Raw genomic sequence first — 18,061 nt, forward strand, 5'->3', positions numbered from 1 at the left:
CGACGATCGTGGGCATCTGAGATAGTGACTTGCGTCACTAAGGATCTGTGGCAGCCGAGGAAAACCGAAGAACGAAAAAGAACAGCATGTTGACCCAATTCTTTGCCAACTCTGTCGACAGCTTGATTGCATCAAGAATTCGGTGCTGATAGCGGGTCGAACCGGTATACCAGTGTACACTACCGAATGCAACGAGTACGCATCGGATCGGAAATCAGGAACCATTGTGTCCGGAAACACTCCCAAGCGACGGCTGGTAGGACACACGGCGGGCATTGTGAAGCTTTTGACTTGTCCGGCTGCGGCAAAGTAAGCTCAGACTACCAGCGACAGCAGCAACAGCAGCAGCAGCACCAGAACTAGTACAGTACGGTAAACGGCCGGAAGGAATTAAGGACCAAACCCCCTGTGCCACTGTCAGGGTGAAACGAGAATTGAATCAACAAGACTTTGCCGACGCTCACGGTGCGCCGTCGGCAGTAGGAAACCAAAATCTGCAAATTGCAGCCTCCCACGGGGTCTTGAAGGGGGAAAACGAAACCAAGTAAAAATAAGGCAGTCGGCTTCGGGGACCAACGACTGGGAAACGTACACCAGAAACGCCAGGAAGTACGTTAAAAAACACACACACACAACTAGACGCACCAAAATACGGACAGAAAGGCACACTGCAAAAAAAAAACCCCCGTACCATAAGACCCACGACCTACGCGTACCCGAAAGTGGGAGCGAAAGCTGGCGCCCGGTGGCTTCTCGGAAGTGATCTAGCGACCCGAGCAACCCAATGAAGAAGATACTGATCATCGTGATCAAGATGATCAAAATGATATCGAAAATCATTATGCTGAATCGATACCACAACTTTCAGTGCTACAAACAGTTACGGATATACAAGTGGATCATTGTGCTGATGCTGCTAGCAAATTCCTCCATTCGTGAGTATTGGAATGTTTGCTGTACTCATAACCCTTTTTTAGTATGTAGTATTAGTTTTGCATTTTAAAGTAATTGGTTGGTCTTATTTGTTTTACCTGTGAATCATTTTCTGACTAGCATAAATAGATAAACAATAACTGGTTACGAAACATATTCGTTCAACATTTAATCCCCCAAGAATGATGTTCATAATCGCATGGTAACGTGACTTTGTTTTGATGATATGTATATATTAAAATTAAGCGGGAATTCCCTCGTTAAGGGCGTTGTTATCTCGAATACTCTTTGCGAGCATTTCGGGCTCTACACATCCACAGATCACTCACAGTTTGCTACTAGGTGATTTAAAAACTAACGAGATTTGCTCATAGAAATTTGAATGTTGAGTAATTCATTGGCTGAGAAAAGAGGTTGAACTGCAGAATTCGTGCAAGGAATTGTGGGGTATACTTGGCCTTAATATACACAGTTTTGGGAACTATTATATTAAGACTGAGTTTTAAGTCTACACGTCTTTTTAATTGGCAGTGACGCTGCATTCCAAACTATGTAGCAAACATTTGTGTCATTATCAGTTGCTTTCATAGAGCATATGCTGCCGTTGGCGCAGATTCGCCTCAGTTGTAGACAGAAAGTTAAATTGGCTACAGATTCATTATTCGACTGCTTAAAATGTGGTCTAGGATTCTTTTAGTGGTAACGTTGTTGGAGATAGGTTATGGCGCGGAGATTCGCCTCAAGCGTCAAAGCTTTGCTCCGGCTGCAGAGTGTACCATTTCGGAAGGCGATATAGACGAGATCGTACAGCTCACGAAAATGCTTGACGGGCGTAGATCTTCTAGAAAGCGTCCTTCTAACCGGGCACCAACCGCGGAGGTCACGGATAATTGTAGCCGTAAGTTGGGAGAATTTAAAACATCGATCCAGGACGTGCTGGCTCGGTACGGTACGATGCAGAAAGTGTGGATAACGGCCAGTGAGTACGAGCTACTGAAAGCCAAGCAGGAGTCGGAGATCAGTGATTTACTGCGGCAAGTGGACAATCTTGAACGCGAGGCGGAGCAGAGATATCGGGCGGAGCTCGAAAAGCTGCGTAACGGTCTGCAGCGGTTACATCGCCAATTGAACGAGAATTTGCGTCAACTCGAACAGGAAAGGCTTGCTGGCCGGCGGGCACAGGAGGCGCTATGTGTTACCAACATTCAGGGCGGTCGAGCCGAAAAGGCGGCGCGAATATTTCGTGCCCTTAACGGAAGTTACGACACGGTACGTGTCACTAACGATACGTACCGGGGTGATAGAGACATGGTGGAACCGTTGGTTGAGTTCTTCAAGGCACTTCGTGATGACGCACAGACATTCGACACGATCGCTGGTTTAGAGGAGTTGCACAAGCAACTTGAGCGCAACAACCAACTTGATTTAGAGCGAAGCCGAACGATCTTCCATTCGTTAGTTGGGCTAGAGAACTATTACACCGTCGATGCCGATGTCGTTCGAGTGCAGAAGCTGCGTATCAAGTTAATGGACATTCTTCGTGCTCTTAGAAATCAGTGAAGTGGGAATTACGTAGACTTGAACCTAACTGGCATCACTGCGTTCAAGTCGGCCACCCAGGACATGCTTTTAAACTAGAAATTGGTACAGATCTTATAATCGTAATAGTTCGTTATTGTCGCATAGCGCGTATCTTTAAATTAAGCAAATAAATGTTTGACCAAAAAGATACTAGTTTGTATTTAAAGTGGTCCACGAGTCCACGTTTATCTGGTAAATATGCGTTTTTTGATGAATATAACGGTCCCACAACGAAAGCAGTATTGATTGGTTTCCAAACTCGATTTGTGTAACCTTTTTTTTTTTTTTTAACCTTCCAAACCTATTTGTGTAAATACACAGGTACGGTTAAGTTGTGATTTCATAAAGTGATATTCCTTAAAAGCGTTAAAGGAAACCCAAGCGTAAACCCGAGCGTTTGTTTACAAACAGAGGATAATGTATGTTCTTATTTGTTGGTACAGCAACAAAATCTAAAAAAAACAGTAAATAATAATCAGAAATCAACTGTCGTTTTCGATTTCTATTTTCTCGGGCCAAAAACACGAATGTAAACACGTTTGACATTTCGGTGACCACGTTTTTACATTTTAAGCCTGCCACACGCAGCATAAACGATTTGACATAATAAATTAATTTTACGCTCGGATTTACAGTTCGTCTGGCCCTCCAGATATAAATATGCCAGTACAATCTCAATTTCATGATTTTTTCTGCACTTTCTGATACGAGTTACACACCAGGTGTGTTCAAAAAGTTCTGATAATTTTGTGTGTAAGCGAGCTACGTATATCCGATTTTCGCTTTTTTTTGTGGCGTTAATTTGCTACACATGTCATTTGGCTTATCGGCTTCATCGATTTTCATTCGGCTCATTTTCTTCGATTGCTTTTGGAGTGGACAAAAATCGACGATGAGCCAAATCTTGTCCAAGCAAAACAGCTCTAAAAAAAGGCCGAACTTTTTACGAACATAAGTCATGTGACATGTGTAGCAACCTAACGCAAAAAAAGCGAAAATCTGATATACGTGGCCCGCGTAAATACAAAATTATCAGAACTTTTTGAACACACCTCGTATTCTGTGAGTTTCTCCCTCTTAAACGCTCAGCAGGTTTATTTTCGTGGTCATGTTTTTATTGCGCTCTCTCGCTCTGCTTTAGCGAACGGAACACGTGGGTAGATAGAGATAGCCGCTGCGGCAATTCTCTCGAATATCTCGCTTCTCTCTATCTCTCTTCTTCTCTCGCTTTCTATCGGTCTATCTCTTTCCCACATGCATTCCGACTGTTACGAAAACACAGATTAGGGGCAAACAACGATTCTTATACAGCACCGGGATGGGCACTCTCCAACGGGCTCGTTGGTCTAGGGGTATGATTTTCGCTTAGGGTGCGAGAGGTCCCGGGTTCAAATCCCGGACGAGCCCACACGTCTATGAACACAACTTTTTTTGGTTACCTTTTACCGGTGCATCTTTTACGATATTCGTAATGTTAATCAAACAAGTTGTGACGATTATTAGGGCAATTGCTTCCAGATTATTTAACAAAATTGTCGACAATTTGACATTGTTTACAATTCTCTTTAAATGTCTTCAATATTGGTTAGCAAACCTGAAGCAACTTTCACTTACTATTTTCACCGCCGTACATTGGCCGATTGGGAAGGCTCTATGGAGTCGTAGCTCCAGCTGGACTCCCGAAAACGGGCGACCACATTAAACGAATTCGTCATTTATTCATGCACTGTTGTATCAGTGTAATAATGCTCATGTGGTAGTCATCCGGTCACGCTAGTCTTACACAAGTCCGCCTGGCCTCGGGATAAGTAAAAAGCAGCTCCGTGCGCTCCGAGGTACGTCCGGGCTTTTAAGACTTTCACTGAATATGAGTGGCTTAAATAATTAATGCCCTGTCGGGATTGTTTGCATACATGTTGCCCGTTCGTGAAGCGCTTGTTGGTAACGATGATGCGAGCCATGTTGGCTCCCAAATTTTGCCCACCATGTGGTCGTGCAGCCTGCCTGGGCGATTCACCGCCCCTCAGCCGAGAGTGGCGCAGGAACGGAAGAGAGTGCATACAAATCCTCTGGACACATCCTAAAACCCTCACTTCAACAGGAGGGAAGCATCGCCGAAACAGAGCACCAATCTATTAACTCAGATGACACGGAGTAGCTACACCTTTTTGGTGGTGCCTGGTCGATGTGCCGGATACTCTCGAGACGATGTGCTCCAATCTGCTAAAAATACGCGGCTGCACGGAGTGCGATCATCCAGATTTCGTGGAACATGGCCAAGGCCCGGCGACGTAACTAAAGTTCAAATGGGCACCGAACGTGTTGCTCATGTTGTGATTGCGTGTCACGTTCGGAACGCTGTCCACATGCCAACATATGTGCCGTTTATGGCAGACGAAACAGGGTCCACCGGCCGGACATGCCGCTGTACTGGAGTCCGATTTCAGAAGCCTAAGAACGGAAGCTCGGAATTGGAGCAACAAGCCAACGCTGATGGCCCCTTCCTGTTGCACTTATGCCTGCTGTTCAGAACGCTGATGCCGGAGGTTACGAGTGGTTCTCCTTTGAAGGGTCATCGATGGCGATGGGAGAGGATGTGATACGAACGAACGAAAAAACGAAGCCCCAAACGAGAACACTTCATAAAGAAGGCTCTTCTCGGGCGGGTCGGGGACAGATTTATGAGGATCTGGTCGATAACTCTCCATCCGCTATCATCTGCCAGCCACTGTCTCCCCTGTGTCTCCCCGTTTCTCTTAGTATCGTTCGAATTGAGGACGCCAATTGACAGGAAACTCAAGAGTCAATGAGTTATTTTAAATGGTACCGGAATGCTTGGCTTGGCACGTAGACCGACGGTGACTTGAAGCCGGCTGTGAGTTGATTCAAGGAACGCATGGCCTTTTTGTTTCCGTCTTCCAGTTTCCGGCTGCAGTAAGGGCTAGTGCGGATCATCTCTCTAACCGTGCCTGCTGCTGCTGCTGCTGCTGACGAGACACACTTGAAGAATGAAGGGCCATCTCAAAGGAAATGATATGCTTCGGTTAAAGCGATACTTCTGCGGCCCTTGCCAGCCACGGACCTGGCACGGAAGCTCTAGTGGATGAATCGCTTTTTATAAATTTTGATATCACGCATAGCTTCGTAGCAGTGGTTTTGGTTCAATGGACCAAGTGAAGCTGTTATGGACACACTGCTCACCTGTGCTCCTGTAAACTGTAGGACGTTTGCCATTCGCATTCAACAACCGAGTTGGAGTGGATCGCTCAGACCGAGAAAAGACGCATACAAAAAGCCTTTTTGGGTTTGCATGCCTATGTGTCAAGTCGACTAGTATTTTAGGTGTCGTTTATTGCTCCATGCTGGGTGTGATTCTTGTAGAAAACAGCAAAGTCAGTTCACTTTCTCTGCAAAAATAGTTATTTGCGTGGCAATATCTGGTTGCATGCAAACAAAGTTGCTGTGAAAGTTTGTGCACTTGTTAGTGCCTTCATCTTCCCATTTATGCTCCAATTAGGCCTCTTCCTGTGGTCGTGTGAACCGGCATCCTCACATCCGTAGACTGCAAAGGTAAAACTGTACAACATTGTGGTGCTAATGTTGTTACCATGCCCAGAACTATTGTGACCCGTACGGGCTAGTTTTCTTCCCCTGGGATAGAGCCAAAAACTGGTTGAAAACTCCAATTTCACTATCCAGCTTGTTGCGGTGTGTTGCGGACAATGTTACCGAACTATCAGGCTGTTTGCCAGCAGCGATTTGGTGCCGTTTAACGGCGCTTTCATGCTTCGAAGGCGCATTCTTTGTGACATCAAGTCTTTCTGCCTCGTCTACAGTTTAGTGTACGGCGTCAACGCAACGGTCCAGCTAGGCTAGGCTACGTCTTTATGCGGGCACACCTGGACGCATGAAAGCCGTTTGCTAGCAACTCTTCGGGAGTAATTTCGTTGAGTTGGGCATCGACGGGGGACTTTTAATATTTAAGCATTAGCCTCCAGGAATCGCTGTTGCTGCACGATACCCGCCGTCTACACTCCGGTAGAGTGTTCCTGTTTTTGGTTTGCCAATCCTCTGGAGGAACTCTGTGAACCCCAATTGAAAGCAATTATCTGCCGGATGAGAGTCGCGCAACTTCTCCACAAGGTTACGATCCCGGTGAGATCTTTGGTGGAGGTCCCAAAATGACCACCAATATGCTGACGTACTTTTTGCATAATAACCATACTGTTTCGCAAGACTGTCTATATAAATATGTTGTCGCGAATAAACTGTTTTTATTTTGGGCTCTACCCATAAACTTGTACAAATTTACTCCTGTAAGAATTTTTACTAGTTACGGCTTTGCCGTTCTGATTCGTACTGGTCTCTGCGAACGCTCGATCCGTGTCGTTTGTCATCCGTACTTCACACCTGGACCGAGCGTCCTCTCGACTGGCGGCAGCGCCCTCTTGCGCCGCTCGCTGGCGTCACTTATCAGTGACATTCTCCCCCGCAGTGTAGTGAATTCCTATGCATCTTCACTCTCGTTGCCAGCGGGCGGCTGTCACCTGTGACTCCTATCTTGTCAGCGAATGTATTATTGTTCTCCTATCGCACGTGCTATCCCACGCACGTGGACCTCTGGTAAGGTCTGGTAAGAAAAAATGACCTAACCTTCTTTACTTTTTTGGTCCTAGCTCAGTAATTTTTTCTTTCACGTCTAATACTGCAACCTTGGTTGCTGGACGTTCGTATGTTTGTCCACCTGCTGATTGGGTCGTAACGCGCCGGACCTATCTGTCTATGGTCTGTACTACGTCCGCTACTGTCCCTCTCGGCCAATGGTTTCGCGGTGAGTTTTCGTCCGCGATGACGACTACATCACCTACTGCTGTGGGTCGTATTTTGTTCACCCACTTACTCCTTCTGGTTCGTCCTTGGCACGGTCCCAGACGATACGGTGAAACTTGAGGATGGCCGTTACGCCCTCGCGGGTGTTGCGAGTCTCGCCCGTGCTGAGCGACACCAGCGATGCCTCGATGATGGTGAATAGCATCGTCGGCAACTGGTTCAGCTTGAACGTCATGCACCAGCGCAGGTCGTTGGTCTGCGGTATCGGGACGTCGTAAATGCGCAGCTCGAGCGTCCGGGTGCGCGAGTCCAGCTCGATCGGGACCTGGCTGATGCGCTGCGTCAGGCAGATCGGTACCGAATCCTTGAACGCGTCCGCTGGGTCCGGCAGCGTACCGATACCCTGCGCCACGTTCGTCGGGTCCCAGGCGTGGTACATATAGATGATGCGTATCGTATCGTTCGTAATCGGCACCTCCTGCGCCGTATCGCACGTATCGGGCTTCCGATAGAGGCGCAGCACCGTGTGGACTGCGTCCTCGTCGTCGCCCGCCTCATATGGTGACACCAGCGATGCCTCGATGATGGTGAATAGCATCGTCAGCAGTCCGATTGCAGCGACTGTTGTTGGCATCTTCTGCTGCTGCTGATGCTGTGGGGTGATGACTGCTATGGTCAATCGTTGTCCCTTTTGTTTGGCTGGCTGCACTTCGAAATACGGGAGCGTTCCTTTACAGGAATGTAGACGCGTCAGCAGTTCCCATGTGTTTTGGGTGTTGTGTATTCCGCTCCGCTTCTCTTCTCCGCTTCGCTTCTGCTGCTGCTGCTTTTGGGGTGATGGCTGGTATGGCCAATCGTTGTCCCTTCTGGTTGGCTGGCTGCACTTCGAAACACTGGATACTACTTAGGAGTGTTGATGCGTAAGCGGTTCCCACATGTTCTGGGCGTTGTATATCCCGCTCCGCTTCTCCAGATACTCCAGGTTCAACTGAACTGAAGTGCTTGGCCAAATTCTTCTCCTCGTCCGTCTCAATTGCTTTGACGGTCTTCTGCGAGGTGCCCACCGTCGGCTTTGAATCGGGCGGTATGCACCTCCGACGTGTGGGCCGACTTGTCTCAATTAATGCACTAAATGCTTCCGACGACGCTTTGTGTAAGGCCGAGTTGTTCACGCCTAATTCGTCGTCGTCGTTGTTGCACTCGCGGGCGCCAAGTGTATAATCGTCTTCACGATCGCTAAATTTCGATGTCGCCATCTTTTCCGGATCTACAGCGTGATCTACCCTGAAGTCTCTGCACATCTCGTGCACTGGTTTCTGTGGCAGCGACGGTGCGTCGTGCCGGTCCGGATACTCTCGGTAACTGTATCCTACCTCACACTGTTGAGTGATCGTCGCACTTTTGTCATTTGGCGCCACAGCGTACTTGTCTTCCACCGGTAACGCAGGTGGTTGCTGTTCTAGCACGCGGACGAAATTGTCCGGAACCGTCCCGGTACGACCGGTACTTATCAGTGTTGACGGTCTCGTCTTTGGCGGAGGCATTCCATACGTTGCTCTGGATGCCGTTTCGCCACCCGCCGCGGGGCCTGTTTGGCCGTGCGCGGAGGGCATACTGGTCGTGAAGCCAGTGCTGTTGCTAACTCTAATCGTGAGCTCGTTATATCGCGTCGATATCGCTGTCTGGGTCGCTGTGTAGGTGCTCTGCTCCGGATACACAGGAGTTGGTGGTGCATTGTAGCCACTCACGAACCAGGGATGTGGCAGTCCGCATCCTGTGTCCGGCACCTCGTAGCGAACGTACGCTTTTATCTGGTTGGACGCTCCGTAGCCACTGTATGCGTTCATCTCTCGGCTGGCTGCGTAGCCAGTGTATGCACCTATCTGGCTTTGGTCGGGAGTCGTTACCGGCCAGCCATGCTGGTATGCTAGGTGGCTTCGGTGTCCGCCGCCGATCGCCCGTGCACCCGGATAGGCCCCTGGTGGAGGATATGGGGCGTTGTATACCGTTGCCGTGGTGCCGTGGCGAGGATCGGCATGCATCCCACGTGGTTGGTAGCGGGTCGCATGGGCGCCGCCATATTCGTGTGGCTCGTCGCTAAGGCCACGCGCGCCATTTTCTTCGGGACGCGCGTGGGCGCCGCCATACCCGATCGGCGTGTCGTGGTGACGGCGTGCTTCTTGTAATGGTTTAAGACGCGCCGAAAACGCGTCCAGCATGAGGGACATTCCTTGCACTTTGTCGCATAACGCATGTAGCAAAGATTCGTTTGCTTCCTCTGCTCCAAACGGTCCCTCTGGTGGCCGTAATAGAGCGGCGGTGGAGTTATCAATCGGCCCAGATGGCGTCGCTAATCGGCTACCTGACGCCTGACTGGGCCCTAGGTGGCCCTCCATGCTGGTGTGTGTTTGTACGACGATGCCCGAATAACCGCACTAGCGTACCCGAATAAACCGCACTAGTAAACAAGCCGTAATAATTCCCGTGTCTGGTAATCGCTTGATGATCGGGTGAGTCGTTGTTCACTGCTGCGCCTCGTGGAGACACACACACGCTTTCGCTCTCATCACTCGCCAGAGTGATGCCCGAAAAAACCGTACTAGAGTAGGCCAATCGATGGCCGTGTACACTTAACCCAATGTTATAGTGTCTGGGTCGCTTGACAACCGGGTGTGTCGTTGTCACTGCCCGAACAAATGCACTAGCGTACTCGGATAAACCGCACTAGCGTAGGCCGTTCGATGGCCGATGACCCAATGTTCCAGGGTTTGGTGATCGCTCGCGACCGGTTGAGTTGTCGTCATGCCCGAAAAAACCGTACTAGCGTACCCGAATAAACCGCACTAGCGTAGGCCTTTCGATGGCCGTTTACACCTGACTCAATGTTCCAGTCGTCGTGATCGCTTGACGACTCGGTGAACGTTTTTCACTTAAATCCCGGACGAGCCCACACGTCTATGAACACAACTTTTTTTGGTTACCTTTTACCGGTGCATCTTTTACGATATTCCTTTACAAACAAGTTGTGTCGATTATCAGGGCAATTACTTCCAGATTATTTAACAAAATTGTCGACAATTTGACATTGTTTGCAATTCTCTTTAAATGTCTTCAATACTAGTCAGCTGAAGCAACTTTCACTTACTATTTTCACCGCCGTACATTGGCCGATTGCGGAGGCTCTATGGAGTCGTAGCTGGACTCCCGAAAACGGGCGACCACATTAAACGAATTCGTCATTTATTCATGCAGTGTTGTATCAGTGTAATAATGCTCATGTGGTAGTCATCCGGTCACGCTAGTCCTACACAAGTCCGCCTGGCCTCGGGATAAGTAAAAAGCAGCTCCGTGCGCTCCGAGGTACGTCCGGGCTTTTAAGACTTTCACTGAATATGAGTGGCTTAAATAATTAATGCCCTGTCGGGATTGTTTGCATACATGTTGCCCGTTCGTGAAGCGCTTGTTGGTAACGATGATGCGAGCCATGTTCGCTCCCAAATTTTGCCCACCATGTGGTCGTGCAGCCTGCCTGGGCGATTCACCGCCCCTCAGCCGAGAGTGGCGCAGGAACGGAAGAGAGTGCATACAAATCCTCTGGACACATCCTAAAATCCTCACTTCAACAGGAGGGAAGCATCGCAGAAACATAGCACCAATCTATTAACTCAGATGACACGGAGTGGCTACACCTTTTCGGTGGTGCCTGGTCGATGTGCCGGATACTCTCGAGACGATGTGCTCCAATCTGCTAAAAATACGCGGCTGCACGGAGTGCGATCATCCAGATTTCGTGGAACATGGCCAAGGCCCGGCGACGTAACTAAAGTTCAGATGGGCACCGAACGTGTTGCTCGTGTTGTGATTGCGTGTCACGTTCGGAACGCTGTCCACATGCCAACATATGTGCCGTTTATGGCAGACGAAACGGGGTCCACCGGCCGGACATGCCGCTGTACTGGAGTCCGATTTCAGAAGCCTAAGAACAGAAGCTCGGAATTGGAGCAACAAGCCAACGCTGATGGCCCCTTCCTGTTGCACTTATGCCTGCTGTTCAGAACGCTGATGCCGGAGGTTACGAGTGGTTCTCCTTTGAAGGGTCATCGATGGCGATGGGATAGGATGTGATACGAACGAACGAAAAAACGAAGCCCCAAACGAGAACACTTCATAAAGAAGGCTCTTCTCGGGCGGGCGGGTCGGGGACAGATTTATGAGGATCTGGTCGATAACTCTCCATCCGCTATCATCTGCTAGCCACTGTCTCCCCGTTTCTCTTAGTATCGTTCGAATTGAGGACGCCAATTGACAGGAAACTCAAGAGTCAATGAGTTATTTTAAATGGTACCGGAATGCTTGGCTTGGCACGTAGACCGACGGTGACTTGAAGCCGGCTGTGAGTTGATTCAAGGAACGCATTGCCTTTTTGTTTCCGTCTTCCAGTTTCCGGCTGCAGTAAGGGCTAGTGCGGATCATCTCTCTAACCGTGCCTGCTGCTGCTGCTGCTGACGAGACACACTTGAAGAATGAAGGGCCATCTCAAAGGAAATGATATGCTTCGGTTAAAGCGATACTTCTGCGGCCCTTGCCAGCCACGGACCTGGCACGGAAGCTCTAGTGGATGAATCGCTTTTTATAAATTTTGATATCACGCATAGCTTCGTAGCAGTGGTTTTGGTTCAATGGACCAAGTGAAGCTGCTCACCTATGCTCCTGTAAACTGTAGGACGATGTTGTTTACCATTCGCATTCAACAACCGAGTTGGAGTGGATCGCTCAGACCGAGAAAAGACGCTTACAAAAAGCCTTTTTGGGTTTGTATGCCTATGTGTCAAGTCGACTAGTATTTTAGGTGTCGTTTATTGCTCCATGCTGGGTGTGATTCTTGTAGAAAACAGCAAAGTCAGTTCACTTTCTCTGCAAAAATAGTTATTTGCGTGGCAATATCTGGTTGCGTGCAAACAAAGTTGCTGTGCAGGTTTGTGCACTTGTTAGTGCCTTCATCTTCCCATTTATGCTCCAATTAGGCCTCTTCCTGTGGTCGAGTGAACCGGCATCCTCACATCCGTAGACTGCAAAGGAAAAACTGTACAACATTGTGGTGCTAATGCTATTACCATGCCCAGAACTATTGCGACCCGTACGGGTTAGTTTTCTTCCGCTGGGATAGAGCCAAAAACTGGTTGAAAACTCCAATTTCACTATCCAGCTTGTTGCGAGGTGTTGCGGACAATGTTACCAAACTATCAGGCTGTTTGCCAGCAGCGATTTGGTGCCGTTTAACGGCGCTTTCATGCTTCGAAGGTGCATTCTTTGTGACATCAAGTCTTTCTGCCACGACTACAGTTTAGTGTACGTTAGTAGGCGTTCGGCCCAACGCAACGGTCCAGCTAGGCTAGGCTACGTCTTCATGCGGGCACACCTGGACACATGAAAGCCGTTTGCTAGCAACTCTTCGGGGGTAATTTCGCTGAGTTGGGCATCGACGGGGGACTTTTAATATTTAAGCATTAGCCTCCAGGAATCGCTATTGCTGCACGATACTCGTCGTCTACACTCCGGTAGTGTTCCTGCTGTTGGTTTGCCAATCCTCTGGAGAAACTCTGTGAACCCCAATTGAAAGCAATTATCTGCCGGATGAGAATCGAGGAACTTCTCCATAAGGTTACGATCCCGGTGAGATATTTGGTGGAGGTCCCAAAATGACCACCAATATGCTGGTGTACTTTTGGCATAATAACCATGCTGTTTCGCAAGACTGTCTATAAAAATATGTTCATGAGAAACACGCTTTTTCTACGCCAAGATCGATTTCGGGTAAGCTAAGGAGCATCTTAATTAGTCGAAACGATCGTCAGAGGTCCGGAGCCGCACGTCATCACGCTAATTTGCTGCTAGAACAACAACTTTTACCTAAAGAGGACGACTATCCGTTCGTTGTGCTGTGCTGTGAACAGCGAAGTTGTTAGAAAGTAGGCCATAAAGCTAGAAGAGCTTGCGATGGTAGTGGCCAGTGCCATGAAGGACTCTGTGTCTCTACTTTGCATGCCCCGAGGGAGACATTTATTGAGATAGCATCTAGAGATGCCTAGCTTTAGCCGAAAGTGGCACAACAGACTCACACCCAGGATGTACTTGAGAACTTTGTAATGAACACATTTAATTTAATAATGAAAAAATTCATGAAATATTACAATCATTTCAGAAAAACGTAGACGCTTTTAGTGTTGTTATAATTTCCACTTTTCCATAGTATGATTGATGAACGAAGAAATCCATCTTTATAGGTAACCTAGTTGCTATCTGCGCATAAGTATTATTTTATCGCAACATTATCGTCTTATAAAATGATTAGCGCATTTTATCGAGTACTTACTGAGACTGTATCACATGTTTCATACGATTTAAGCTCGGTTAAAAGTGGATTGTGTTATTGATTGTTTTATGAATGCGTCGAAAAACTTATCTTCTTTTGTACAGAAACTCCCGCTGCCAAACAATGTTGGTTAGTTACAAATAATAGATTACATGTGAGAGGGCTTTAACCTTGAATAGTTAAATCTTTGGAAATTTTCAACCTGTGTATCGGGCATGGCATATGAACAAATTTCAAGTTGTTAAACGGTAACATGCTGTTACTGACGGATTAGCTTTTCGCTAGATGGGCAGAAAGAGCGCCAAATAAGATTACTATTTAGTTAAACGGTATTTTTCCAAGTTAAGAATAATAGATTGGTTTCATGATTATATGCTGTTTTAATTACACGAACGTACAGCATTGTACCGATTAACAGAACCTGTATTGTAAATTAACAATAGGACAGCACTTTTACATTAAGACAATTAATAATTTTAGGATATTGATAAAATAAGATATTCCGAAACATCTTTATTGACTCCAAAAACAATATTCTTCAGTGGTGTTACTAAGTGGTTAGCTAACATTTGCATAGTTACATGAGAAAATGCTAATTTTCGTGTCGTTCGTTTAATTCGTCTCCATAGTATTGAACTGTCTATTGATTGAAGAATGCGAAGATTGTTGAAGATTGATGGATTGGAGCTCAGCGTGTGACGCTAAATGAAACAGTATAACTTATGATAAGTTAGGTTGTAGGCTATCTGCAAAAAAGCTTAGCACGCCATTTCAGAATAAAAACAAATATTCGACGTAAAACCAAACTACACCACGGTTTTCAAACGAAGTGGCTCTCTAACACGATTAGCTGTCTCGTGCCCCGTAGAACATAAAGTGCGTCGCCAAGTTTCGCACCGGGCGGGCGCCTAACCCTTGAGCATACAATTGACCGAGAAGCAAGGCTCGGCCCGCGGAACGTGGTTTTTGCTGTAGAGAGTGGCACGGTGCTGACTGAGCACCATTGAAGCCGTAGCCAGGCCAGCCACTTGGTCCAGAGTGGCGGTAAGTGTGGTACTCATTAAAATAATTAAAACATAAACAAACATTGTGTTTCTGCGCCAGAGTGGACCTCCAGATGGTTGGCCAACTTTTTTGGCCCGGGCAATTAATAGTGAACCGGAAAGGCGGACAAAGGCCGTGCAAGGAGCGAGCCCTGAAAAGGGACCACAGATTTACGGTTGATGAGAGTGTTAGTACAAGGGGAGAGAAGTAAAACCTCGGCTCTTGGGGCTCTTGGAAAGCACGGGCTTTGCTGGCTGGCTGGCTGGCTGACCTGCTGTCTGGTATGGCCCCCGGGGGGTAAAGGTGCATCAGAAATGTTGCATCCCTGGCTGGTGTTTAAAAATTAAAGCCCAGTTTAGGGTAATGAAGTCGAGCTTCTTGCGAAGTCGACCAACGGATTCGGCGGCTGCTCACAGGGTGCTGGCACATTTTCAAATATTTCTTGTGGAACCATTTGTCAAAGACACTAACCATTGCTTACGCTTATTACTCTAAGGATTAGTGAACGATTTGCTAGCAATTGTGTTAGCAAAACCCACAGCGAAACTGTTCTGTTCGGTTCTGTTTCCCGCACAAACGTAGTTTTCGCTCTGCCAACGCCGCAACGAGTGTGCAGAGTTGAAGGCAAAAAATGGACCAAGAGTCCTTGAAAAAACAAACGCATCTGTCGTAACTTGCACTTTTGTAGTGCGCAGCATTTTTTGCTCCATTCGATTCGCCTAGAGAAGGACGAACCAGGAGCCGGAGTCTAGAATCGGGGACTAAGCACGTATCCTGTGACGCTGACGCCAGAGCGGCAGAAATCGCGTGCGCTGAGACCTGTGTTAACTAATGAAAGCTTTAACGGTTTCTGGCAAAAGTGGGACAGTTGGACAAACGGATACGGAGCCGGGCCTGCAGCTGGAGCCTTACGATGCACAGGGCGATAGCGAAAGCGTAACAACAAAGAACAAAATTGAAAAAAGAAAACGGTACGAACCATAAAACTGTGCAGCCTGTGCAGCGGGGGTTTTCTCTGTGATACCACAGTGATATGATTGTTTCTCTCGCTCGCTTTTTTTTGTTGATATCCTGGGGCCCTTCTGTTCGTCCACTTTCCAGGGGATATGCGAGCGGTTCCATGGGGATCTCTCGGGCTGCACCGTTCCAAATGAGCTCGACAATGCACAGAACGGTGTGCCAGGGTGCGGTGAAGTGGGAGATGATGGGTGGGTTGGCAAGGGATGCAAAGGATAGGCCGACACCGGAACCCCAGTGTTGCAGCGCGCGAGTGCTAGTGGAAGTAAAATCAAGGATTTTGCCTTTCGGACACTACCGAAAGCGCCTGCTGGCGACGAAGTTCACATTTTTAACCAACCTTCATCTGAGGGCCGCCAGCGTTCTGTCGCCAGGCGCTTTATCTAGCGAAACATCCCTTTTTAAACGCTATTGTGAGAATGGTTGAGATGCGCACGGAACTATAGTTTTCTCCGCTTCGTTGATGCTACTGAGCGGGTTTACTCAAAGCCCATGTTCGACTGTTGGCCACGCAAGAGTTTCGTTTTATGATGGATCTGTTTAGTTTTGCAAGAGAAAGTTGGTCAAATCAAATCGAATTGCACAACTAACGGGAGTGATGCTAACATTTAAAGAGGATCCCGAGGAATCGTTTATACTTTTCGCTTATCAGAAAAACCAAGAAACACTTAAGCCAAACACATATTACAAAGCACTAATTAATGTTGACCAACGACGACTGGACCATAAGGAACGGGTTTCAAGAAGTGCCCCGGGGATTATAAACGGTAGCTCCCGAAGGACAGCCCTCTGAAGTCGGGGATCCCATACTGGCCAATCGGGGTGAAATAAATTGAATTATATGCTCTATTTATCCATCGGATGCGTAGCGTAATTGATACACACCACTGCTGGCCTGTTTGCTGCAATTTGTTGTAACGGAACTGGAACGCGTCAGGGAAATGGTTCTTCTTTTAAAAAGGTACGAGCTCAGGGATGTTGAGCTTGCGTGCTGGGTTGCCATGAGTGGTGTAAAACTGTTAATCGATTCACTAGCTGTGACTGCAAAAGTAATTGTAAAAGTTGTTTCGTTATAGACGAATGAACAAAGTATAGTTAGGCTACAGGGATATTATCAATTAAATTAACCGACTTCCGTAGCCCTTGGGGCATTAATTTTAATGGTAGTAATTTACAACTTCATGTTGGAGCATTTATTATTCCTTTTAATGTTTAGGTACCTATTGTCATACACCACGAACTGTAGAGCGAATATCCCTGAAATGTAATCATTGTAAATGTGAAACAAGAAAAAAATCTGTGTACTCTAGTTCAAAGATTCGTACAAATCTTTGTACTCTAGTACTCTAGGTGAGTTTTTCTGCAATCACGTTAAAGTTCCTTCCAAATAAGGTATACAGGGTGAATAAAAAAAAAATTGCAACAAAGTAAAACGCCATATTTTTTTCATTTTTGATTCAATTTTATTGAATGAAAGCAAAAAATGTCGTAAATTTCATAAAATTTTAGAACAAATTAGGTTTGTTCGAATTGGCCACCTTTGGCACGAATTATGGCCTTCAAACGGCCAATGAAACCGTTACACGCTGCCCGCAAGTGGCTCTGCAGTATTTTGTCCCATTCTCGGCGAAGCGCTTGCTTGAGGTGATCTAAAGTTTGGTATTTTTTAGTTCAAACCTTGCTTTCCAAAATACCCCAGGCACAATAGTCCAACGGATTGGCATCCGGAGATTTTTGTGGCCATTGTGCGGTGGAAATGAAGCGAGGAACCTCATTTTTTAACCATTCTTGGGTGGCGCGTGCTGAGTGCGATGGTGCTGAGTCCTGTTGGAATGTCCAAGGTCTGCGACCGAAATGTTTGCGTGTCCTAGGCTCCAATACACTCTTCAGAATATTTTGCGATAATATTCGGCATTTATTTTGACGCCACGGTCGATTAATACGAGCGGATAGCGACCATCGGCTGTTATGGAGGCCCATACCATCACCATGGCCGGCGCTTGAGTTCTGGTGGCCAACCGAAGGTGTAAATTTTAAGCTGACCTCTCTGGCAAGTAAACACGATTATTTGTTTACAAATTGCTGAATAACGAATGGTTTCTCATCTGAGAAAACCAAATTCGCCAGTTCACCACTTGCGGCCAAGCGAAGCAAGTCTTTGGCTCTTTCGAGTGTAACTTTTTTTTGTGCATCGGTAACAACTTGCACTTTTTGGAACTTCAAAGGCTTTAGTCCAAGCTCATTTTGCAATATTTGCCCAATGGCATACTGCGATATGTTCAG

The 18,061-nt window shown here is 47.2% G+C and overlaps 1 protein-coding gene and 1 non-coding gene across 2 annotated transcripts in view; both read left to right on the forward strand.

Annotated features, from left to right (window-relative positions):
• The first annotated feature begins 784 nt into the window (after positions 1–784).
• Positions 785–18,061, forward strand: part of LOC128274803 (neuronal acetylcholine receptor subunit alpha-7-like) — a 45,865-nt gene continuing 28,588 nt past the window's right edge. The window contains 1 exon segment of the mRNA XM_053013115.1: positions 785–935. Within this exon segment, the coding sequence (XP_052869075.1) occupies positions 785–935 (151 nt within the window).
• Positions 3,850–3,921, forward strand: Trnap-agg (transfer RNA proline (anticodon AGG)). The gene has a single exon. It is a non-coding gene; the product is annotated as a tRNA-Pro (tRNA).

Source organism: Anopheles cruzii, chromosome 3 (genome assembly GCF_943734635.1).
Source record: "Anopheles cruzii chromosome 3, idAnoCruzAS_RS32_06, whole genome shotgun sequence".
Classification (NCBI taxonomy): Eukaryota; Metazoa; Arthropoda; class Insecta; order Diptera; family Culicidae; genus Anopheles; species Anopheles cruzii.